A 27,615-nucleotide genomic window follows, 5' to 3' on the forward strand; every position below is an offset into this window, starting at 1 on the left:
CCAAGAACCTTTGCTGTAGGGTTCCAGTCCAATGGTTGTGAATCTTTCCTAGGGGAACAGATTATAGCTGCTCTAAATTACTGGGGATATCTCAACCCCAGATTCAAGAATGTAGAGGGGGGCTTAACAGCAGAGGTTCTGTCAGATGGCCTGCATCTGAAGCCCTGCTTCCCTACACTTGGACGCTGAGTTTGCATTGCCTCATCCACAAAGCAGTGATAAAAGTTGAATTAATCTATAAAGTTATTGTAAGGAAAAAAACAAGAGACTCCATGTCAAACCATTGACACACTTGCTAGTCCATAGTAAATACTAAATACATAATACCTAATAGTTGTATTGTTGTTAAAATATCCTACTTATTCCTTTGTTTTTATTATTCCCTCAATCTGTAATGACCTTACCAATCTTCATTCCTATATTTTTAATAGCCCATATACATCCTTAAATATTTCCTTCAAAATTCACTCTCAACAAGTCTTCTATGAGATTCCCAGCTAGATTAGGTGTCTCTCTTCAGGGCTTCCATAATTTCCTGGTATAACTTTATTACTATACTCTTTGCACTTTAAGGTAGAATTTTGTGTTTGCTTGTGTGTGGGGGGTGAGGGTGTGTGTGTGTGTGTGTGCGCATGCTCATAGGTGTGTTCGAGATTACACTATGAATTATGCCTTCAAGGCAGAAAGGATGTCTCATTAATTTGTATCCTTAACACTTAGCAAGAGCATGCCCAGAGAAGGTACTCAAATATTTGCTGAATAAATGAAAGAAAAGAATCTTGATATTTTCTAATAGCTACTGAAACAGAACATTATAATATTCTTGCAGCCAAAGCTGAACTAAACTGATGTTTTATTGAGTTTGCTTCCTTGCCATCAATATGAATTCTTAGTGCTACATATTGAAAATCATTATCTCCAAGCCAATTTCCCTTTATAAATAGAATACTGCATAGTTTTTATCAAAACCAACATAACCGTCAGCAAAATAATATATTCAATGCCCAGAGTATTAGATCAAATTAAGTTAGATACAGGTCTTGACCTCCAAGAATTCATAATACAGGAGAAAGAGAGTATGAAATGAATAAATATAGATATTTTTCAAATATATTTTGTATGTATTTGTGTATATATATATCTATATACAACTTAGAGAATTAAATGTACAATAGGCCTTATTGTTTATTTAATAAGCATATCTTTCNAATATTATTTTTTTATAGGAATGACTTTTATTCAAGTCCTAATTAATTTTTAGTCAACTCTGACACCATTCGATGATGCTTATTATAACCTATATATATTTGTTCTCTCTAAATTTTAAGTTAGATGAAAATATCTTTAGAAGTATGTATTTTATAATCCCATCTTTTATCTTTTCTAGGGTATTAATTATAATAAGATCTAGTGCTTTTATAAATAAAATAATGCAATAAATAAAATTACTTCCAGGAAGAAAAATGATGATTAAGATTGTTAAAAATATTACTTGTCTGTGTAATAAGCTGGCATCATTTTCTGACTTAATATATGTCCATTATTGCTGACCTGGCTTACCAATAAGTAAGTCAGATAAGGGTCCACAACTAACGTCTCCTTGTATTCAATACAAACCTTATTTCTAAAGTTGTGACCTAATCAATCCTCTCTGTGCTATAATGAATGCATATTTGATCCAGTCATGTATTATTTCAAATATGCTAGGATGATGACTTCAGTTAGAAGATGTTAGAAAACATGCCAGAGAATTCATTCCTCCTGCAACAAGATAGCTCCACCACCCACCCACCTTTTGACTAAATTGTTTTAGAATGGCTGTGTTGAGGACTGGGTTTCATCTTTAGTGACTTCAATTAGGAAACCTGAAAATCACAAATGAACACATGCCCGGAATACTCTATTATCATAGTCTTGGTAAATATACTTTAAGAGTAGAAAATTTAGATTTGTCATTGCTAGTCCTGACACACTGAACCAAGCCTTTCTACAGTACTTCTACCTCCAGACAGATAGTTACATTCCTACTACTAATTATTTGAGAAACATAATTTCTGAGCCTACATGTTTCTGTGGACAATGCACATGTTTCAGAGACAAACAGAACTGACATCAATTCTAGGTCACATTTTGCTTACCTATGAGGTAAAAGCAATGTCTTATGTTGTAGAATCACATGTGAGAAGAGACAATGTATGTAAAGCATAGCTGAGCAGAGTGCCTGACCCACGGTAATTACTCATTATATAAGAGCTTCTGTCTGGGGCGCCTGGGTGGCTTAGTCGGTTAAGCGTCCGAATTTTGCTTAGGTCATGATCTTGCAGTTCGTGGGTTCGGGCCCCGCATCGGGCTGTGTGCTGACTGCCAGCTCAGAGCCTGGAGCCTCTTTCAGAGTCTGTGACTCCCTCTCTCTCTGACCCTCCCCTGCTCACGCTCTCTCTCTCTCTCTCTCTCCTAGAAATAAATAAAACATTAAAAAAAATAAAAAAAAAAAGAGCTTCTGTCGTGATGATGATTGTCATTTCATCCCTTAGAACGAATTTGATCAAATAAAAAGGAACAGGAAATCTGCATGTGTCTGACCCTTTCCCTCTATCCATCCCAGTTGTCTTACTAGGCTCATTACTGATGATCCTCCTAGGGACTGAAGGGAAAAATTATCAGAAACCTGAACGAACCTCAGCCTCTCATCAGAAAAAACCCTAATATCTTGTGGGTTCCTAAATAATTTAATTAGGATTTTTAATATACTCTTTCTTTCTCTTCTCCCTCATCTACTGGATTTTAAATGTCTAGATAGATGCTTTCAGATACAATGATCTAGATAAACACTTCCACTGATGAAAGGACTTCTTTATAGCTTTTCCAGAAGAACATCAACTATTGTGTGCTCTGTTTCACTTTTATAACACAATTAAACAGACTCATAGACAAGTATGAGCCATGTAGCTAGGTAACACTCAAACAATGCATTTTTATTAGCTCATATAATGAAATTTAACAAAGATTTTTAAAATCTGATATAATTTATCCTTAAGTAGTAAATAGTATAAGTAAAGAGAAGAAAGAAAAGGTTTTATAGTATGTCAAGTAAAAATAAAAGACCTATTATTTTACCACAAGATCGATACAAGTCCATGCATTTAGGCTCTATTCAGAGATACACGGTGCTAGTGTCATGGCAAGTCATGATCTCAGTGCAGTTTCTTCCAGTAGGACCAACTTCAGAGGATTTAGGATCAAGGTAATAAGGGGGGTCCAGAAAACACATTACATGGCAAGGTTTAAATGACTTAGAGAAGTTCACCCCAGCAGGGAAAAGCCTAACAAGGTGCATGATAGCTCTCTTCACATACAGCTCTGAAAAGGATGTGAAAAAAGAAAACACATTGTGTTCCATCTCCAAAGCCTAAATTGGAAAAACGGGTGATAGAAGAAGGTGTACATGTTAGCACGATCTTTAAAAAACTTGATAAAAATTTGGCTGCAAAGAAATGGGCTGCCTTAAACTTCCAATTACACAGAATATTCAAAAAGTTCACAGTAGGCCATATAAATATAGAGAATATACCAGAGAGTCTTTCAACTGGTGGAAGTTTGAACTAGGTGACCTACAGGAAAACTGTTAGTTTCAGGATTCTATGATTGTAAGAATAGAAAGAACTACTGTTTGAAAAACCCCACTGAAATGTCTGTATCTATGAATATGCCACTGAGTTTATTTAAGTATCATGGTTATGATGGCTTAAACAACCAAGATGAAATCAAAAGGGATTTGGATACCATTACAAATGAGTGAAAATTAGGACACAGGGAGCAAAAGCACTAAGAAAACGGAGAAGTAATATTTAAATTAATTGCTTTCTTGTCACAGAAATGTATCTTTAAAAAAAAACATCTAGAATAGGGGCGACTGGCTGGCTCTGTCTATGGAGCATACAACTCTTGATCTCAGGGTTATAAATTCAGGACCCATATTGGGTGTAAAAATAACTTAAAAATAAAATCTTTTGTTATGTTTATTTGTTTATTTTGAGAAAGAGAGCAAGAGAGACAGGCAGACAGACAGAATGCACAAGACGGGGAGAGGCAGAGAGAGAGGGAGAGAGAAAATCCCAAGCAGGCTGGGCACTGCCAGAGTAAAGTCCAACAGGGGTCTCAATCCCAGTGAGGCTTGAGACCATCACCTGAGCTGAAATCAAATCGGATGCTTAACCAAGTGAGCCACCCTGGCACCCCCAACAATAAAATCTTAAAAAAAAAACAAACAAAAACCAAAATATACCTAGAACAATTACAACAAAAACTTGTTCAATCTGTTTCAATGTAATTATCTCTGAAACAACATATTTCTACTAGAGAGCAAATATAACATTCTCAATAGTAATACTGTATCATTCATCCCTTTGTTGTGCATCATTTAAGACTACGGTGGATATAGATGATCTTAAACTATTTGGAAAAAAGCAAATACCAATTACGTTTTACCAACAACAACAAAAAAGAGAAAAACAACAGGTATAAAATCGGTCAAATGTTAGCTTACGTGCATAAATGTAAATAAAAACTTAAAAACAAAGTAAATAAAAATTCACACTTAAAGGATAAGATAAAAGTTAACTTGCATGCATCCTAGCCATCCTTTCCTATTTACTTGGACGGGCCTAAAAGGAGGAAAGGAGGTGCTGAAAAGACAAAAACCATGTTCAGATATCCTGGCCATTGAACATGCTCTATGGACTCTAACTTCACTACAAGAATTGATGGCTGACTTTTGTTCTTTCCAACTCAGGCAAACGATCGCTCATTTCAGAGCATTAAGAAGTTCCTCACACATTTTATATCATACAAACACAAATATATTTTTAAACTGCATCCAGGCTCTGCAGAGTCAGCCAGTAAGGAGAGCCAGGATTTAAAATCCCAGCTTTGCACAGAACACACACTTTCATACTTACGTAGTTTCTTCATACTGCCAAGTATATTTTCTGGCACATAGGAACAGTCAATAAGTTGAGTGAAATGAAATCTGGATTCTGTGTTTACTTGCTAGGTTTGTATATGACTGTGCATTTGTTTCTCTGTGTTTCTGAGCATCATATTTGTTTCTGTTAAACAACAGTGCTCTGGTATGTTAGGCTGTGTGCAAAATCTAATGTACATCAATTTCATAGATTATTACTAAATACCAATCTTAAGGTGAGAGATAGGTACAGAGAACCATATTACAGCGACGTTAAGTAGGTAAATCTGTCATGTCACAGATTATTTGGGGGTCTCAAGAGTTAAGACTGTAAAACAAGATTCAAGTGTCATCTAATTCATCCTCCTGCTAAAATTGTTTCTCCCACTTCATAAATATGAATCAAATTTTTATGTGCTCAGACATTTGCAATTATTTCATGCATTCCATGGATAATTATTGATGACTTATGAAAGTAAAAATACATAAGAAAGGTAAAAGCACAAATATGAGAACAAATATAACTGATACATGAAGAGATTATTATTTATGTAACAATGATTACTTTCAAATCCACTCATTGCAGAATTTATTAAGATTTAAAAAGTGACAAGTGCCCCAGTTTTTGTTCAGTCAACATTCAACAGACATTTTAGCGCCAAATTAATCTACAAATTGTACCCAGAATATGCCCTGCATTTTTTTTTCCACTGAGACTTTGCTTATGTCAGGTAAGGAAACTCTCCTCTATCCTCTATGACTGCCATCACTAATTGGTCATGGCACCCATTACTGGTGACCCTGGATATGCCTGAGAATTTTTCTCATCAGTCACACAGGAAACATCCAAATTCTAACAGAGTTAGCATATGAGAAAATATTATAATATTTGTATTTTCATAGTTCTTAATAAGATGGAATGAGTAATGTGCCTATTAGACAATACTCTACGTCTAATGGTTTTGCATTAGATTTAGAAATATTCTCTATATGGCCATTACTTATGCTGATTGTCCATAAAAGCTAAGGGCATAATATTTCCTGATGGAATAAATCAGGAAATTATTGTCTGAAGCTCAGAAGCATGGTCCAGGGTATACATGTAGAGCTATAAGCCAACAGCATAGAGATGAGAGACATAGCACAGAAATGTATGGGAATTCTTTAAATGGTTAAGGAAAATGAATAAGTATTTGGAAAACAGTTTTATAGAACAATCAATTAGCATATTTTTAAAAGTGTCTATGAATAAAATTTTTTAAAACTGTCAAAATTCTAATAGTTTATTTCACATGTCATTTGTTTAAATGTATGTTGTTAAAAAAATTTTTTTTAAATGTTTTATTTATTTTTGAGAGAGAGAGACAGTGAGAGCAGGGAAGGGTCAGAAAGAGAGGGAGATACAGACTCCAAAGCAGGCTCCAGGCTCTGAGCTAGCTGTCATCACAAAGCCCGATGTGAGGCTCGAACTGATGAACTGTGAGATCATGACCTGAGCCGAAGTCGGATGCTTAACCGACTGAGCCACCCAGGCACCCCTATTTAAATGTATGTTTGAGCTGAAGACTTTGAACCTGTGGAAATTTTACTTCTGTATGCAGATAGTTATGTGTCTAAGGATGTGTAGCTGAGAGAAAAGTAACTAGAAAGTACAGGTGACCCTTGAACAACATGGGTTTGAATTTCAAAGGTCCACTTACACATGGATTTTCTTTGATCAATACAGTCGAGTACCTTAAATGCAATGTTTCTTCTTTGTGATTTTCTTAAAAATATTTTTTTCTAGCTTACTTGATTGTAAGAATATAGTATATAATACATACAACAGACAAAATATGTGTTCATAGACTGTCCATGTGTTCTTGACTGTTCATGTTACAGGTAAGGCTTTCAGTCAACAGTAGGCTATTAGTAGTAGTTAAGCTTTAGAGGAGTCAAAAGTTATATGCAGATATTCAACTGTGCATGGGGGGGGCAGTATCAGCACCCCTAAACCCCACATGGGGTTCAAGGGTCAACTGTAGAAGATTCAAAGGCCAACTATATTATGAGTGATGCAAGTTCTCAAAATGAATTAGACCTTTAACTCTACAGTAAAAAGAAAAAAATAAAATAAATCTCTATTCAGCATCTGTGATCCAAAAAGCAATGTTCTAGACATTGTTATAAAACCTGTGGGGGAGATTTCAACTCAAGTCTGAGGTTCTTTGAAGAAAGAACTTTTGTCAGCAGGCATATTGAGGTACTTTAAACACAAGTCTACAGGTAGAGCATTACAGATCCATGGATTTCTTTTTTTTCCTTATTTGGTTCCTAGAGGTACTATAAATAAACAGAAATACAATGCAAGCTTGAAAACAAATTTCTTTAAACTATGCCTAGCTCTTCAGTAAAACCAATTTCTCTTAACTAAAATAAAGGTGAACAAGAATTATTGATCCAATTAAAATGTACCTTGGAATGAAAATGAAAACAAACAAACAAACAAACAAACATTCGTTTCCAATATACCAGATTCCGCTAGCAGGTCAGAACTTCCAAGTATGGTATGTGTGGTATTTGGCTGATGTTTAAGTCTGGCCTACGGTATAGGGAAGGGACAGCTGTTGCTCTTGGCCAATCCACTGATCTTTTCTGTAGGAAGATAAGAGAACTTATTTATTTTGTGGCACAAAGCTCAAATCTTTGCTAGAAGCATAAAGTTCATTTACTGGGATACCTGGTTAGGGACATTAATTTTCTGCTGAATCTTTTCTAATATTATCCCAGAAGAACTTCACATATCAAAATTCAGACTTGTTTCTCAGGACATGTTCTACTGTGCTTGGCTCTAGCTTTTTATTTTAGCTAAAGAGGTTTGCCTGATTTTTAAATGTTACATCTAGCTGTTTGGTCTTAAACATGTTTTTACTAGAGTAGTCTAATTTTGGTTTCATGTCTTCCATTTTATTGAGTGGTTATTTAGCATATTTTCCCTTATCTCTTGCCAATAGGAATCAAAATGCGGTAAAGCAAGAAAGACAGTTGATACATGGTATGAAAAAAATACTACTGTTTATGTCTATATAAGTGGTGTCCACCACGGAGTAGGGACCCCATTAACGTAGGCCCTTCCTTGCCCCATTGTAAGAGTCAGATTATCTCCTTACACATCTTTCCCCATTTCCCTCTCCCTTTCTATATATATTCTGTTCAGGAAAAGAAGCATTACAGAGGGATTGTAAGACTCTTCTTATTTATCTGATTTGGAATAAACCTGTATCATATAAATTATTTCATTGCAAACCAAAATTTCGAAATATCATCTGAGACCTTCTGATCTTAACACTAATCAACATTTGAATTTCCATGACATTGTATTTATCAGAACTGTTATAATTGAATTATAACTTTTGAGTATACTTTTCTTCTTTTTACAAATGTTGATGACCAGAAATCATGTAATCACAGCCAATCACACAGCACCCTCCAAGGCAAAAAGTGAATTTCAATTCCTGCCCATATTAATCTTCAATCAGCCTTTTACAAGGTAGTTCTCTCTGCACCTAGGCCTTATAGGGAAAAACTTATTGCATACTTTCCTATATCTACCAGGAAATAACACAAAGTAGTTTTAGACAGGCTAACATCATGAAAAGTCAATTAAAATGCTCAACATCAAATCATCCATTCAGTAGATTTTTACCTAAAATCTCCCTTTATGTTCCATTATGATCTAAGAATCCACAGTAATTTAATTTCTATATTTAGTTTTTTAATGTTTGTTTATTTGTTCTGTGAGACAGAAAGAGAACATGCACAGGTGGGGATGGGGTAAGGGTAGGAATCCCAAGTAGGGCTCGAACTCCTCAACTGTGAGATCATGACCAAGGGTTGGATGCTTAGCCAACCGAGCCACCCAGGTAACCCTGTTTTCTATCTTTAGATTTTCCAGGTTGAAATCTCTAAAATGTGATTAAAAATTATCCTCTTTGGAAAGTAAATCCTTACAAATCAACTTTCTGTTTATTAAAAAAAAAGAGAGAAAAGAGAAAAAAAAGAACTTAACCAAAGAAAATTCTCATCTCATGATATTTAGACTATCTTTAGGAAGGGTATTTTTTTGTTCCTCATAAGCGCTTCCCTTCATCTGGGTCTCTGATCCAAGACTCCACATCCTTTACCTTCATTATGATCAACTGTCCAGTTAACTCGGGCCTCCACCCATTCCTGACAGTTAAGAAATCACTAACTTTAAAAGCTTACAACTTTAAGTTCCCCAAAGGAAGCAGTTGTGTCTTCTTTATGCCAGTTATTCTCCAGAATACTAGTACTAACAGTTATTATCCATGAAACTTTACTTCTTAGCACAAGATAGAACAGGGCTTTTGTAATAGGTTATCACCTATATTCAAGATAATTGAATTTTTATCTATGCTTCTCTTTATACACATTCATTAAGTAATACTGAAAACTATCATTTTAGCTACTTTGTATGGAACATTATTTTACATGGTTTATTTTTACCTCATTTCAAAATTCTAACTCAAGGTCAGTACTATTCCAGGATGATAAAGTAGAATAGGTTTAAGACACATTCTTCCAGATCAGTGGTTCTTAAAATTTGGTGAGAAATAAAAATGCAGTTGTCATGGTTCCCGTCTTCAGAGATTATTTGTTTTAGGTGAATGACAAGAATATGCATTTTTAATAAGTATCCAGGTTGATCCTAATTCTGATGGCCTTCAGTCCACAGTGAGAAACATCACTCAAAATTTGCTCAACTCTACATACGAATCTTGTTATGTGGAATTTATATATTTTGATCATATCACTTATATTTCCTGTGAAAATGCCTTTATCTTCTTACAATATTATGCACTTTGCATAAAACGGCCAAATCAAAAATAGTTCTAAATATTTTGTGAAACTACTGGTGCAGATACTGTTCATTAGGTTGGTAAATAACCAGCTTATAAGGATCCACTACCTCTTCTAAAACAAAACAAAACTACACTAAACTAAACTAAACCAAACCAAACTAAACTAAACTAAAAATTCCTCAGGAACTAAAAACTCCTCAGGAAAGTACTTTACTTTCTTGGATAAATTGAGCTGTGAAACATGCTAAACTTTCCTCTTTTTCTTTGGCTGCCAGGAAATTCCGAGCTGATTTTATGCTCACTAATGCTTTATTTCACATAATTGTTTTCCCCCACATGTCCCCTTCATCTTTAATACTTGGCACTTGTCTATTTAATCTTAGTAAAATATTGCATATCCTTTTTGAAAATTGGCAGAGTTAAACAAATAATAAAGGAATGATTAAGCATATAATTTCAAAACAAGTTTGCCAGAGGCATAAAATTTTTATAATTTGGTAACCCATATTCAGTAACTGTTGAACTTTCAACAACAGAACATTTTATAGGGTGACTCGGAATTCCAGTTTGTAAATAGGAAACACCTCTTGATGTAAGGTGTGTCTTCAATCGGTATCTCTTCATTTTCAAAAATCCTTTCCTGCTTAATTTTCCATGCAGTGACCCACTAGGGACTTTTTCCCCTCTTCTATTCCTAGATTCCTCCCTCCCACCCTCCCTCCCTTTCCATTCTTTCTTTGTTCCAAGCTGTACATACTTCATGCCTACAATTTGAGGAATTTGGGGATAAGTATACACCCATGAAACTATCACCACCATCAATGCCAGAGACCTATTCATCACCTCCCAAAGTTTCTTCCTGCTCCCTTACTACTTTGTCTTATGCAAAAAGAAACAAAAAAGTACTACACTTAATATAATATATTTAATAATAATAACATAATAGTAATGCTTCATATAGCACCTATTAGGAAGGTACTGTTCTAAGAAATTTAACTTCCATAAAAGTCGTATGAGATAGGTAGTGCTAATCTATTTTTATGAATGAGGACTCTCAAGTAAACAGAATTTAAGTAATTTAACCAATATCATTGAGCTGGTATTTAAATCCAGGCCATTTCTAATATATTTCCATCTATATTTAAGACCTTTTTCAGTGAGTCATCAAAAAGGTTATTGTAGGAGAAGAGGTCTAATTTTAAGTAACATCTGGTAAGATTTCTATATAGAAAAAATATGAAGGGAAAGGCCTCAAATGTCACCAGAGAGTCTTTTTTTTAATGGAAGTTCTGCAGGTTAATGGAAAGGAAAAAAAATACAAAAAGTTAGGAAATGAAGTATAAAATTGTTGTTCCACCACTTCTTAAAAGTATTTTCACCAATAGTTCATTTTGTGTCCTCCCAGAAAAATAAAAGGAAGGACTATGTGTGTATCAACTTATGCACATATATATTACACTTATTTACATACTCATACATTTGTAACCATGTATATGCTTTGTGCTTTTAAAAAGTATATCTAAGTATGTATTATACATTAACACATATTTTAGTAATATTGAAAGTAACAGATAAAGATCCAGAAACTAGACACTGTATAATTGTGGAAAATAATGAGGAGACAGAAGTAAAAGTAATATGAATGATGTAAAGTGACTTCTTAGTTTATTCAGTTCGGCTTCAAATAGTTTATTTCAGAGAACATTGCTTAAATTTGCTACTTGACTGAAAAAAACAACTCCTTTTAATATTGAAATAAAATAATCTTACTTTTCATTTAGGTGATTATGAAGGTATTTGGACCCTTCCCATGAAAATAATAAAAGTTCTCTGTGAAATCAATAGGCACTTTACTTTTTACTGCTCTAAAACCATGCTAATCCTGAATAAAGAAAGTGCCTTTTTCCATAGAGAAGAGTTTATAGCCATTTTGTAAATTGCATTCTTTTCTTTTTTATGAGAATATTTACTGCTATCTTCTGACATTTTATATCAAATTCATGTAACTTTCAAAGACAAAAGCACAAATACTACATTTTAAAAAAGAAAACAGATCAACATATATACACTGTAAGATATTTATGCTTTTCAAAACACTTGCCTTCAGTTGCAAACAAAAAAATATGCAAGGTCATTCATGGAGAGCTGGAAATAATATTCATTTTAATTTCCATAATTAAGAATTTCCTGAAATGAAGGTAATTTCCTCTTGACATTTATTCATACATCCTGTTTCACAGTAATGTACCTCCTTCTAAATGTCTATGAGATGCCTTGAAATTAGCACAATTTTTTCTAACTGCAGTAGTATTCTGATAAATTAGACAATATCAATGGAGAGATGTGAACCGTTTCTTGATTGTACACATTTGTAGAAAGTTATATGTAATATTTTATAAGATACTATAAAGTGTCAGAAAACCAACTGAATATCAATATTAATCCTCATTCTTAATTTCACATGAATGAATAAACTAAGGCCTTGCAAGATATTTTCAGGTTTGATGTTTTCATAATTATTGTCCTTGACTTCAAACACAAAGTTGAAATTAACCAAATATTTCACATTGTAAAAATATAAATGCAGTGTTTACCAGAGTAAATCTTTTTGGGTTGAGAGAAAAAGAAAAACCCAACTACAAGCCATGGAGTTAAATACAATGCAAGTTAGGATTGCTACAATTATATTATCTTCTCATTTCAAAAAGATTAAGGTAAAAATAGTGCCAATATAAAAACTATTCTTATTTTCTTCATAGTAACTTATATCTAACCATATGCACTTCTTCTTTTTATCACATCCCACTGCCTCATAGAAATAATCATATTTGAAATTCTATTTATTTATCTGTGGCTAATGGGAGTGTCAATTGAAAAATTGGCAATATATCCCCAAAGTTGAACATTCATACCTATGACACACCAATGTCATTCCAGGTTTTATATGTAAGAGAAACATGCACACATGCCAACAATTTGCATAGGCACTCCTCAAAAAAACCGAGAACCAACCTGAAAGTCATCATCAAGAGAGTGGTTGAATAAACTGTGGAATAATCACATAAAGGAAATGAGATATTATGTAGTAGCCAAAAAAATGAATTAACAATGCAGAGAAACCTTGATGATAGAATCCAAAAGACTGTGTACACCATGATATATTTTCATAAAGTTAACAAAATCTCCCGAATAAAAATATCATTTCAAGAATGATAATTATAGGATATAGGATGGTATATAGGATGATGGTTATCTCCAGCAGAGAAAGATAGTGGGACACAATGGGAAAAAGAGGTGTTAATGGTTAGATATAAGTTAATATCAATGATACAGCTTTAGTTTGGGGATAGGCTCACTTGTGCGTATTACATTACTAAAATTTATTAAACATATAAACTGATAGAGGGCTATGAATGAATGAATGATAGAATTCTGTTATGAAAAAGGATAATAATTAGTTAAATTCTACGTATGTGGAGTAAAACAAAAGCAATGCATCTTGGCTTAGCTCTTTAGCTCATAGTATCAAAGGCTGAGCTCCTTTAAATATATTCTGTTGAAATGTAAGGCTTTCTCTTATGATTTATCAATTAAGCTTCATCTTGAAGATTTCTCCTAAAGTACTGGAGGTATCTACTTATTACCTAATTTTTCAGAATATTAACTTCTTTAAAAATTCAAGGGAATTAAAGCAGTTGTTTTCCCTATAGTAATTTCAGAGATAAAAATGACATTTTACATGTTTTTCAAATTGGAAATGTATTATTGAAACAAGGTTGAGACTATCCACTAAAAATACATTCCTTGTTATGGTGTTTAAATAAAAAATATTTTAAAATATTCTTTCATTTGAACCTTAATATGTCTTTCATTTAATGGATTAAACATAACATGATTTTTTGGGATCAAATTAGGAATGTATCTGATATTCCAAAATTTGAATTCCTACTTTTCAGAATGAAGCAAGTCAAACAAATGATTTGACACTGATTTCACAACCTGTTTTCAACACTGCTGATATTAAAATTAAAATCATATGAATTTTAGATAACTGTCCAAAATTCAGAGTTGAGGGGTACGTAGGTGGCTCAGTTAGGTAAGCGTCTGACTCTTGATCTGGGCTCAGATCATGAACGCATGGCTCTTTAGTTCGAGCCCTACATCAAGCCTAACACTGACAGCACAAAGCCTGTCTGTCTTTCTCTCTTTCTCTTTTTCTTTCTGCCCTCCCCAACTTGTGTGTTCTCTCTCTCTTAAAATAAATAAATATTTTAAATAAATAACTAACAAAATAAAAGTCAGCATTGAAACTTCAACTTAATAAGTAATTCTCTTTAGTTTGAACAAGACTTAACATGTAGCAGACAACCTAGGGGAATGACAGGATAAAATTGTATGAATTTGTTAATCTATATTACTTGTCATATATATATTAATTTTAATTTTACATATATAATTAATGTCTAATGGGGGAATATATAAAATTTTACATATATAATTTATTGTCTACTGGGGGAATATATAAAACTTTTTATCTAATGGAAGACAATGACGTAGTTATATATATGTACACTACTTAGTTTTATTACTGCTTTGTTTGTAATATTTTGTTTAATGATGAAAATAGAATATACAATAAAGGAAGAAATATGGAGAAAAAAGACATCCAGTGAATTGTGTTCTCAAGAGCACTGGACTTCAAAAGATCCCCTAGAAATCAAGCTTTGGTTTTTCCACTAACTAGCTCTGTGATTTTGTTTTCTGGTATTTTCCAAGTATAAATTGAGAAGTTTCCACAAGATAATTTCCAAAGATCCTTGCAAATCAAAATTCCCTGAAGCAGAAAATCAAACATTAGTGAAATCCATAAGATACATTCTTTTCTGACCCAATAGTGTCCAATGTGCATTACTAAGTTGATCTAAGTTAAGAATACAAATACATGTGTTTGCTTTTCATTCCCAAACATCACATTTGGGAAGAACTGAAAATGAAAGTTCCACAGTATGATCCAAGACAATATGCATAACGATTTTCTTTTTCCAAAATATATTAGAATAGCGTAGGGTTAGATCATTCAAACTTCCACATCGAGATGAAAACAAACTAGTTCCCCATCCAAAATTAAAAAAAAAAAAAGTCTAGTAATTATGACAATATAATTGTCATTATCAACTTCACAGGCAAAGGATAGGGAACACCCGGACTTTCTTCTTAGTGATGACCCTCATGAATCCTAGCTTACAACCATCCGAAATCAAGTCTCCAGACAGAAGTACTGGGCAGGATGCAGAATGATCTGCAGGACAGATGTCTGAATGGAAACGGAATGCCAAGGTGAGACGGCACGCTGAGTTCCCTTAGTGTCAGGTCCTATTTCTGTAAGTTGCTTGTCTAGAAATACACTTTTTTTAAAAAAAATATGCTGTCAAACCAATTCTTGTTCTTCCAAATCCAAGTTCTCTCCATGATTACATTTTACTTTCCATCATGGGGATTCTTACCAAAGCACTGCCTCTGTAAGATTTCATTGCATATACACATCTGTTACATGCATGGTACCAGTTTGATTTGGGTTTAAAAATTCTTATCCTCTGACAATTTTCAAGACCTGAAACTATTTTTTCTTTCAGAGTCACAACAAAACACCTGAGGAAGGATACATGTACCTACCACAAAGTGAGAAAAAAAGAAATGGAAATATTATTGAAGTAGAATCAATGCTTATATGATACTCTTGAACACTAACATTAGAACTGACAATTGTAAGTCGGAAAATCTATATTCAAAATAAAAAATAATCCCCAGTCACTTCCCAGATAGCTCCACATCTATCGAGAAATACTTCTGTCTTTTCAGCTCAAGTGTGGCATTCATTTTCTCATTTGCACTAGTTTTATTTTTGTCAGTTGGAAATACTTTAATAATGTATTCTTATAAAATACTTCATTTTTTTCTGGAAAAATCTCATGAATAATTGGATATACATTTTAACTTAAAGTAAGTATAATAATCTAATGAAGGATAAGGATTTATACATGTAAAGAAATTAATGTTAAAATGACCATTTAAGGGGCGCCTGGGTGGCTTAGTCGGTTAAGCGTCCGACTTTCGCTTGGGTCACGATCTCGCGGTTCGTGGGTTCGAGCCCTGTGTCGGGCTCTGTGCTGACTACCAGCTCAGAGCCTGGAACCTATTTCAGAGTCTGTGTCTCCCTCTCTCTCTCTGACCCTCCCCTGCTCACGCTGTCTCTCTCTCTCTCCTAGAAATAAATAAAAAATTTAAAAAAATGACCATTTAAAACAATGTTAAGTATTTCGGAGCTTGTGCTCATTTTAATACAAAAATCATACCCTTCGGCGCCTGGGTGGCTTAGTCAGTAAAGCGTCCGACTTTCGCTTAGGTCATGATCTCGGGGTTCATGGGTTCGAGCCCCACGTCGGGCTCTGTGCTGACTGCCAGCTCAGAGCCTGGAGCCTGTTTCAGTCTGTGACTCCCTCTCTCTCTGACCCTCCCCTGCTCATACTGTCTCTCTCTCTCTCTCTCTCTCTCTCCTAGAAATTAATAAAACATAAAAAAAAAATCATACCCTATTCTTACCAGGCTCGTAATTCTCTAATGCATCCCATTATGTCCTGAATAAATCCATATGTCTTTACTATGGACTACCTCATCCCAAGCTATCTTGTCCCTACTACCTTTCAGAGAGCATTTGCTACCAAGCCCCTCTCTCCCTTTGTTTTAATTACAGTGGCCTCAGGTGGAATACACCAAGCCTCCTCCTTTGCCTAAAGCTCTCATCCAGATATTCACAGAACTCACTTCATCCTTTCAGTTAGCCATGAGCTCAGATATTCCCATTACAAGGTCTTTGTCCCTTTTCCAAAACAATACACTTCTTAACCCTGCTTATTTTGTTTATAGCACCCACCAGTACTTGGTGTGGTTTTCCTTCTGCCTTTACCACTAGAATACAGGGTTGTTAAGGTCAGGAAATTGGCAGTTATGTTTACTGCTGTGGCCAATGACAGGTAGTAAGTGTTCAACAAAAGTCTGTTAAATTGAAACCAACTCTATGAGTCATATTTTGATTTCCTGAGAGTATATGCTACTGGTAAAACTCTGGGTTTCCAAAAGCACTATTACTGTTATTCTTAGAAGCAAAGGGAATGAGAAAGATGGAAGAATCGGGCCCACATGAGAGCAAAAATATAAGACCTTTCATTTTTAGAACATAACCTTCCCATCCTATTTGACATTATTTCAACTGTCATCCTCCTCTTTCCATGTTATTTTTTTCTCATTATTAACATCTGATAATTCACTGCCTATTCTCCCCACACTTTTTATAATTCAGGTCTTCTTTACATAACAGACAAGTCAAAATTCCCAATGCAAAATGCAGCGCACCATGCCAGAATGTAGATCTACACATGTATGTACATTTCACGTACCTGCCTTTTAATCGCTTCAAATAGGAACTTCTCTCTGATAGACTACATTTATCATATATGTCATTTATAGACAACCCTCACTATTTTTAAACAGTTCTATTTTAAACATTAATGATTGGGCCTAGATAAAGAAAAAGGGCCTGCTCGTGTTTACTGGGGGGACCTAAGGGTGAAAGAGAAGGCAATACATTTCTGTGCTGATTCACTTGCATTGTAAGATATCTCCATATGCTTCCCAGAGGACCTGCAATTTACCAGCCTTCACCAGAAAGCACACTGATTAAGGAAATAGCCATCGACAGCCATTAATTCTAAGTTTTGAAGAAAATTCATTACAGATCAAAGAGGGGAAGAGTCTCATAGGCATCCCAAGTCCAAAGATAAATAATAAGGGTAGATTGCAGTACAAAGACAACATTTTCAGATAATAAATTCTAGTTTCCCCTAACACTGAACAAAGAGAAAGACTAGATTAGTTGATGATTGCTGATGTCAGGATGACACTGTTCCACAGCTGAGGAGCTCTCCATGGTGGGCAGGCATTACCTCACACCATGATCTTGCAAAGCTTTAATATAGATTTTTCTACATTTAGACACTGAACTAGTAGGTAATAAGTCCCCAAAAGGTATGGACCCATACCTCAAAAGCCTTTCAATCTAGTTAGGAAGGCAAGAAGTAAAACCATAACATATATAAATTAACATTACTAATGTCAAATGTAATTACAACTATCGATGGTGTAGGCATGGGAGGTCGAGGTTTCATGGAGAAGATCACTGTAAAGTCTGTTTCTAAAAGAAGAAAATTAACGGGCAAAAATTCCAATGGGATCCACTGAAGCAAGGAGCAGTATCAATGTACACAGCCATGTAGACACGGTATTGTAGTGCTGGGTTTTTTTTCCCCCCAATACCAGACCATATCCCACATTGTCAAATCTAGCTGCTGAAGCCAGTGGTAGAAAAATGGCTACACACACACACACACACACACACACACACTCGTATATGTATAGAAACATATATAAAATCAGAAAAGAGTACAAGACATATAGAGACTGAGCGGGGGGTGGAAGGGAAGTAAAATCATTATTATAGCTCTGAAAAATAAATAATACTTCCTTTTCAGTGAATATTCTTTACCATTCCTGCTCTTTCAATGAAATAGAAGTTAAATTGTATACTTTTAACAACTCTCAGGCCAACTCTCTTTAGGTAATTCAGGCCAAATAATTGATTTATTTTCTTCTTTATTAGGCCAGGTAAAATACTTAACCTCCATATGGTTTGCTTCCAAATGGTCTAAGAGTTCACCAAGTAAGAACACACAGTTTTGTTGTCAACTGGGCACTGCCACGCAAAACCCTGGTACTGTGTAAATAAATGCAGGGCTAGCAGTGACACTGAGAAATGTGCTGTGAGTCACAGAGAGCAGACCTAGGAGAGAAATGCATTATATTATTGAAATAAAGAGAAAGTTTGTTCCTTTTCTTACTCTGTAGTATCAGCAGTAATCTCTAGATAGCTATTACTACATATTCCTAGATAATGGTTTATGGTCTTCAGAAAAAAAAATAAGTGAAAAAATGCTGCTGCTAATTGTGTAACTAAGAGTAAGCCACAAAAAGTTTTACATGTAGAAAATGATGGACTGTGAATGAATAACAGCTAAGTTCCTTTCCACCGTGAATTCAGAAATTAGGTAATAAGACATTTGAAGTTCATTAATTCATTTTCAAAAATGAGTATAATTGGGAGGAAAGTTTACACAAATACAAAATACATGACATCAGAATTAAATGAAGTAACTATACAAATAAAATAAAACCAAGCTGATCTGTAGTCTAGAGGGAAATCCTGAAAGGAAAAAAAAATATCCATATCATAACAGACTCACTGAAAATTAGAAACCAATCATACTCTAATATGCTGTGCTGACAGAACATATATTATCTCTTCCTGACATACCTTTGTTTGGCAACCAAGTAAATACTTGTAAAAAAGAAAAGGGAAAAATGCTAGGTAAATACACACATTTAAAAGATACATCTATATGTCATGTCAAATACTGTCTATATTTAAATGATGACTAAAACAAAATAAAGACAGTTAAGGTTTGGTTACCTTAATGCTAAAAAAAGGATATATATCACATGTCTACATTTCTTTAAAAGTCCATTTTCAACTCCCAACAATTAACCCACTCTATAAAGAATTTAATAAAAATATATATCATAGTATGCAAAAATAAAAATCGATGTTTCCATAGCATAGCCCTTTCATTTGAAAGATAAATACTTGGTACTTCTCACCTCAGAAAGATGTATTTGATTAACATGCTAGCAATATTTTGGGCAGAGGCTGACACAGAGGAAAGTAATTCTACCCATTTTTAGCAATAACTGCGTAAACAAAAAGTTTCTATTTACTTAAATGATTCTGCAAGATAAACTCCCAACATTCCCCAAAGCTATGTAGTCAGAATAGTGATAGCTAGCAGGAAAATATTTAAAAGCTCATTCTTCTTTTTAATGATGTATATTTAACAACATACATGTGTTATGTAACGTGTATGTTTATATTGTAAGATATATAAAATGCAACATTTTAAATATATATTGTATTTGATATATATAGCACATTTGTATGTACACAAAATATAACATATGCGACATATTTTTATATACAATCCCTCTCCAATCATGCCACTCCAAAAGTGGCAAAAAAAAAAAAAAAAAAGATGTATCCAAAAGAAGATACACTGATCTGACACAGTGTTAGAAAAACTGCAATGAAAACTATTTTGCTTCTTTGTTTCTTAAAACAGCAATTTAGTAAACCTATTAAAATTGAAATACTATAGTGCTAGTTTTTTTAAAGTCTTATGAATGGACAACTACACTAAGGTTTCTGGGAGCATAAATGTAATTCTACATATTTGTCTGTGATGACACACTTCTTGTTTTCCTAGATTGGCTCAGAAATCGGAATATAATTTATGCAGATAAAATCATAAAGTTGCATGTTAAACAAAAACTTTACAGGAATGCCATGTAGTAGCTTCCTTTCCCACGTGAGAATTTGGATAAAAGCAACTTTGTTTTAAAATTAAAGAAGAACTGGACCACAGAAATTATATTTCTCAAGTTCTAAAGTTGTATGTCATGAGTAATACAATCTCTTTTTTTACTTTTTTTTTAAATTAAATTTCATTGTTATTTGAGAGAGAGAGAGAGAGAGCGCGCGCGTGCTAAAGAACAGGTGCACACACAGAGGAAGGGCAGAGAGAAAGAGGGAGAGAAAGAATCCCAAGCAGGCTACCCCTATGCGGGGCTAGATCTCACTGATATCATGACCTGAGCTAAAACCAAATCAGACGCTTAACCGACTGAGCCACCCAGGCACCTCACAATCTGTTTTTAAAACAAGGGTATAAATGGTTAGTAATGTGCTGCCTCGCATATAAAATCCTCAAAATTTTTTAATGCGCTATCTGGTACCACTTCTAACTCACAAGTCATGAACGTGAGGTACAATGAATGTAAACTGACGCTGGACCTTGTTAAATATTTTTTTTTTACAAAATCTTTTTTGATTATTGATAAACATTTGGAAATTTCCTAAATTTGGCACCACTTGAGTACCTGGATGAAACATAACTACTGGGTGCCATCTGCCAAAGGTCATTTGGACAAAAGAGGCAGTCCGGGTTCTTTTCCTTCCAAGACTGTCTATGGCAGCAATTAGAGTTTACATTACGGAAAGGAGGGAGGTAGGGGAGTAAACGGGTATTGAGGGCCAGTGAAGGTTGTAAATATGCACTGACAGAAAAGATGAGGTGAAAGAACAGATTCACATGGCCACTCAATCTAAATGCTGTTCTAAAAATTCTATCTGATACTCTTTCTTTCACTGATTTTTTTAAAATTGTGCTTTTAAGGTTTCTTACTTTAATAGGAAATGGGTAGGCTTAAAACCATACTTCAAAACATTAATTTTACCAGCATATTAAATAATTGATTATATAAAAGCACAGAAGAGAGCTGATATATATAAGTCACAGAATAGTGATAGTTCTGAGATTTCAGGGAGCACAAAAATGATTAGACGAATACACAACAGTTCTAAGACAGACTTGCTCATTTCTTCAGCCCAAAACCCATGTGCATTTATTTAAAAGGACCTGAGAGGTAGATAATTCTGCCAGTCCTGAATTACAAAGCTCTTGCCTTTTTTCTCATGTAGATGATGTTTAAATGAGCTAGATTTTTGATAACCACTCTTTAGGATTCCATTTTCACTTCTATTATCATTAATTGATGAACATTAGCTCCATTAAAAATAACAGCCAAGTAAAAAGAGTTCAGAAAATGTAAGGAGAAATTATTGGTCATCTATCAGACAGACCTTGATATTAAATTACTGCAGATTTTCCAGAAAGTTTACACCTGACACTTCAGCCATTACGTATAAAACTACAGGGAAAAAATAAATTCAGCCAGTGGCTTTTACTGAATATTTTCTGTTCTCAAATAAAGCTGCTGAGTAACAATGCAGCCAAAGACACCAAAATGGCAGGCTTTAAAAAAAATTCTGTTTCTCCAGGAAAATAAAACACATTATAAATATGTTTTGATTAGAAACTGAAGACATCTTTCTAAAAGAAGCTTTGCTATATTATAAAGCATATACTTTCTTAAATGTTCACATATATTTTTCAATACATGGATTATATTTTAATTGCATCGACATTTCTACATCTTAAAAGTATGACTGTTATAGTCCATCAGGATCATTAACTAGCTAACTTCTTCAAAATAAAAATTTTCAACTTCAGTGAAACTTAAATAATAAAAGTAACTTCCATTTTGCTTCGAAGTTTTGAAAAAGTGTACTTAGTTGTTCTAATCTACTTACATACAGAACACATGAACTAAATCCATATCATGGATTTGACTTGGGCATTATGATTCAGTTTCTTAAATTTCAAAAAGATGCTTATAAGTATTTTATTTATATAATAAAGAAAATGTCATTAATGGTTAACACTTCCACTTCTTTTTTCCTGAAAATAAAAATAAAGTTCAAAAGAAAAAAGTCATTTCAGGAAACAAATTTTAAAATAATAATAACTTCTAGGCAGAGAAGGACAAATATCATATGTTTGCACGTATAGGAGGATTAGGAGGAACTTGACGGAGGAACAAGGGGGAGAAGGGCGGAAATGGTGGGGGAAAGGGAGAGAGGAAAACCATGAGACACTCTTGAATGCTGACAAAAACTGAGGACTGATGGATGTGGGGGGAGGGGGGGATGGGCATGGAGGAGGACACTTGTGGGGATGAGCACTGAGTGTTATGTGGAAACTAATTTGACAATAAACTATTAAAAAAAAATGAAAAAAAAAAAGAAAATCCAAAAAAAAAAAAAAAAGAAAAAAAAATAATAATAACTTCTCATGTCTAGAATAGAACTTCTAGCTGGATGAAATTAGCATCTCATCAATATTCATTATAATAATAGCGATATTCAATCATATAGACAGTATATGATATTAAAATGATTCACTGATACTTCATGAAAAACACTACCATAGACACCAAATTTAAATAGATAGAGATTTCCTTAGATAGATAGATTTCCTTTTAATGTTTCTTTATTTCCTCTTAAAACAGAATTCTTTTTATTCATATGCATTTCTGATTTGAAGTCCTGATAGTGATTTGCACTCTCTAATTGTCTTTAACAAAGATTTCAAATGACAAAAAGGCAATAACTCCCAAAATCATCCACATATATATAATTCTCTTTGATAAGAAATAAGCACCTACGCTGCGCAGGTATTCTGTATCACCTTCAAAATTTGTCACAAAATTACCACCACGATAAAAAGGACATGGAAGCAGTAGGGTATGGATTTTCACTGATTTGTGTTTTTACTGCACCAGTAGTAAAAAATATAAAAAAAAAAAAAAAAAAANTTATAAACTCTTAATTAAATTCACACAAAAATTGTTCACATATAAAATATTCCACTAGTTGGCCGTATGACAACCTGAGACTTTCTGCTCAACACAATATGGCTAATACAATTAAGTTGACTTTAACCACATGGTCATTTAAAGAAGACAATTAGATTAGCCAGACACAAAACTTAAAAAAAGCAGCCTTGGGAATAACTTTTTTCCTAGAGCCATTATCAAAGCCTTACTGAACTGATTAACCATGCAAGAAAAGCAGCAGAAAGCTGAAGAAAGGGCACTAACATCACTACTTGGCTTACCTAAGAACTCATAAAAGTAAAAGACTCTAACAATTTTATTTTATTAGATCCTATTATATATAAATTCTGCTACTTTTCTGCAGTTTGATTAACATTAATTATTCCATACTTTTCCTTTTTTCTACCGTCTTAAAAAAATCTTAATTCTAGCTTCATATTTATTTTTAAAAAACCACTAATTTGGACTGTGTCTATTGAGTTGCAAAACACCATTACCCCCAAATAAGGAATATAGGGGAGGATTCTAGAAGGATATTAAAACGCACAGAATTCTATAATACAATCGGCCCCTGGTGACCATCAATCTCCCCAGATACTACTGCTCTACCTTCAAAGTGTATTTAATGGTCATAGGCCCATTGCCTTATGGGATCTGTNTTTTTTTTTAAACAATGAATTTATAGTCTTAAATATGTTGCAAATATCATTCTACTTCATTTTATAGAGTTGATCAGTTTCAGCCTTGATATTCTAAAACTGCATACCCTATCATCCAAAATGAAAATGCATATATATGAATATGTACATATATATTACAAATTCCTTGGAAAATGATATCTATAATCTGTGTTTTATAATGTTGCAAAATAAGAATTATGGTTCTTAGAAGGAAAAAGCATGCCACAAGTATCTATTTATGTGAAAATAATACTTCAAATATACATGAAAACTTTTCATTTGAATACACTGGAACTCTCTCTAGGCATTTCAACATATATCATGCATATTCACATCTTTATTTGGGTACCATTTTTTTCATGGTCATATCTTTATGTATTGATATATATTATCCTTCCTTATATTCAGGAATTCTAAAATTTCTTTGTGTAAATATCACTTTCAGGTATCCAATCTCAACATGTGCCACCAAATCCTTAAATAACTTCAACCCATATCATACCCATTTCGTGGCTAAAGAGTACTCAAAACCAAGTAGGTAATGCTTTCCCAAACCCATTCAGAAAAGAGAGAAAAAAAAAAAAAACATTTCCTCTGCACGGTATAAAGTTATTGGGTCCACAATCACTTCACCTATATCCAATCTCCACCCATTTCCCTCGAGGGCACCTACCCTAGAGTTGTCATGGTGACGATGGTATACCAGAAGGCAGCAGGGATGCTGGTGAACTTGCTGGCCGAAGACCCCTTCTCTGCGTAGAACATGACTGTGGCAAAAATGATGATAGCCATGGTGAGCGAGAAGAGCAAGAAGCCCAATTCTGAGGCGCAGCTCTTCAGCGTGTACCCCAGGATGCGCAGGCCTTGAGAGTGGCGGGAAAACTTAAAGATCCGGAAGACCCTGAAGACTCGCAGCGTGACAAAGGCTCCGCTGACATCCTCATTGTCTGTCATCACCAGCCCAATGTAATAAGGCAGGATGGCCACCACGTCGATGATGCTCATGACGCTACGCACGAAACGGTACCGACTGGGTGCTGCGGCCAGGCGAAGCAAGTACTCAACGGTGAAGATCATGACGCAGGCTGTGTCCAAGCAAAAGAAGGCCACTGCATACCGCTCCCCACAAGGCAGTTCCTTAATGTGACCCGGGCTAGACCCGCACGGCACGGTTTCTACCACATTAGCAATGACTGAGACGGCAATGAAGAAGCCCGTCACGTAGTAGAACACCAGGGCCATGGTGCTGGTGTGGGGGTTCTCAAACGCCCGCCAGACCCTCTGCCGCGCAGTCATGGTGGGCAGCGCGCTCTCTCCCGCGTTGTCGGTATCGGCGTCGTCCTGTAGACGCTCCGCGTTCTCCCGCCTGCGGTCCTTGTACTCCTCGTAACAACAGTCCCCGATAATCTCTGGGATGAGGCCAAAGAAGGCCAGCTCCTCGTCGTAAGCGGAGATGCACTCGTGGCGGGGATAGTGCAGCTTCCCAGTGCGGTAAAAATTCAAAATATGGCGGAAGATGTCTGGGTCACGGTCAAAAAAATACTGCTGCGTTTCCGGGTGGTAGAAAAAGTCCCTCTCCGAACTGCCCAGCAGAGTGTCTGGATAGCGTTCCAGGGTGTCCTGCCACGTCTGGAAACGCGTGCCGCTCACGTTGAGCACAATCAGAGCATCCTGAGTCCTTTTTCTCTCTTGCCTTGGGGGAGCCGGCATGGGCCCCGAGGCCACAGGCATCCACCCAATGGCTGCGGCCCGGGCGAAGGGCAGCCACGCGGCTACACCCGCCGCCATGGTTCCTTGAAGCGGAGGCAAGGAGGGCGATCGGGCGTCTACAGTGGGTCGGAGTAGCCACACTCCCTCCCTTCTGCCGTCAAACACAGTACTGAGAAAGGGGGTCTGGAGGTACCAGTCCTACTCCAAGGCAGGGCTCGTGGTGAAGTCACGGTTCTCGGGGAGGTAAGTTTCCCTCCAACACAGGAATGTGTAGTAGGAAACAAGTCCGTGAATATACACACCGTCCTAAGGATCACAGCCAGCAGAGCCTAAGCAAAGCTCTTCCAGCAGCCGGACCAGGCCACTCCCGGCACAAGTAAGTGCACAGGTGACTTTACATGCGGGGATTTCTTCAAACAGGTGCTTTGATTTGTCCCCTGACACAGTCTGGATAATGTAGGGTCAGTAGGCGTCGTGCAGGATGGAGAAAACGAAGGGCAGTCACCCAGGGGTATTCTTTTGATGAATTAGGGGACCCTTCCACCTTGCCTTTTAGCTCTTTCAAGCCTTCTCTTTCCAAGTGGCCCTTCCCGCCAAAGGAGTCTCAGAAAGGCGACCTGTTGTCGTAGCTTCCTAGATGCGGTCACAGCCGCTGCCCCATCGCCGCCTCCACTCCTCGGGCCGTGTTTGCAGAGATGGAGGTGCTGTGTGGTGGGCACGGTGGTGGTGGGGGGGGGGCGTGAATACAGATCCTCCTCCCCCACGTCTACAAGCACCCCCCGTAGGTGCCGAAAGCGTCCGCCCAAGGGCCCCTTCACTCTCTTTTCAAGTTCAGCCCAGGTGCAGCGTGACAGTTACAGAAGCCGGGAGCTGGCAGCCGCCCCCGCCGCCGCGGCCGCAGCCGCCGCCGCCTCCGCGCAGAACGCGCCGCGCTCGCGGTACATACCTGGCAAAGTGCGCGCCGGGGCTGAGTTGCATAGAGACTTTCTGCTCGCCGTGCACCCGGAAAGGGAAAAGCAGAGGAAGCGGCTCCCGAGCCGCCGAATCCGAGGCGCCCAGAGGGCATACATAAAGCTCCAGCGAGCTCTTCTTCCCCTTCCCCCAACCCTCTGCGCTTCCCTCCTCCTCTTCACCTTCCCAAAGCCAGGCGCAGGCGAGCCGAGCAGCAGCAACAAGTTCAAAAGGTGCCGGAGAGGCGAGAACGGAGGGGACTGGCTCCTGGCAACTTACTGCGCCGCCGCGGGCCCNCCACCCACCAGCCCCGGCGCAGAATGTCACCGAGGGAGCGCATCCAGGTGGATCTGACGGGGAGGAGAGCAGCCCGGATGAACAAAGAGAACCTTCACGCGCTCGGCTGCGGTGGTTTGGTGGAGAAGAGGAGGAAGGGGGCCGGTGCCTGGCTGCTGCCTCCCTGGGACTCGGTTCACGGCGAGCGTGGGAAAAAATGGAAAAAAAAAAAAAAAAAAGAGAGAGAAGGTGGGATGGAGGGTGAGCGGAGCGGAACGCGCAGGAATTGGTTGTCTTCTGGGGGCTACTGGGTAGCAAGACCTGCAGAGCCCCGCGGCGGAATTTTTAAGTGTTTTTCCCTCTTTCTCTTTCTCTTTTTATTTGTTAAAACCAGATGTGAACGTTGCAGGAGCTAATATGTCATCTGCCCAACTTGCTGAAAAGTCAGACAGTCTCCACGGTCTGGGTCTTGCCACAACTCCTTTTCCTGTCCTTTGAGAATGACAGTAAGGATTTAGAATCCTTTTCTAAATGTCAGCGTCAAGGAGCGTGAGTATCTGTGAGTGTGCGTCCCTCTCCTCTCTGCGCATCTCTGCGCATCTCTAAAATGGTTAAAGCAGCTAAAGGTGTCCATGTGATGGCTAAGTGATGGGGTGAGAGACTAGGAAATTGTTGCGGCCAACCGTTTTTGTTTTTCGTGTCCCCCGCCCCCCCA

At 36.4% G+C, this 27,615-nt stretch overlaps 1 protein-coding gene and 1 pseudogene across 1 annotated transcript in view; one reads left to right on the forward strand and one right to left on the reverse strand.

The window, feature by feature from the left end:
* KCND2 (potassium voltage-gated channel subfamily D member 2) overlaps positions 1-25,897 on the reverse strand; it is a 494,824-nt gene extending 468,927 nt beyond the window's left edge. Inside the window, exon 1 of the mRNA XM_077773338.1 lies at positions 24,637-25,897. Within this exon, the coding sequence (XP_077629464.1) occupies positions 24,637-25,751 (1,115 nt within the window). The 5' untranslated portion in view covers positions 25,752-25,897. The remainder of the gene's footprint in view (positions 1-24,636) is intronic.
* Positions 25,898-26,944: 1,047 nt separating this feature from the next.
* The window catches only part of LOC144239179 (microtubule-associated protein RP/EB family member 1 pseudogene), a 139,916-nt pseudogene continuing 139,245 nt past the window's right edge, over positions 26,945-27,615 (forward strand).

The sequence above is a fragment of the Crocuta crocuta genome, unplaced genomic scaffold (assembly GCF_008692635.1).
Source record: "Crocuta crocuta isolate KB4526 unplaced genomic scaffold, BGI_CrCroc_1.0 scaffold16, whole genome shotgun sequence".
Classification (NCBI taxonomy): Eukaryota; Metazoa; Chordata; class Mammalia; order Carnivora; family Hyaenidae; genus Crocuta; species Crocuta crocuta.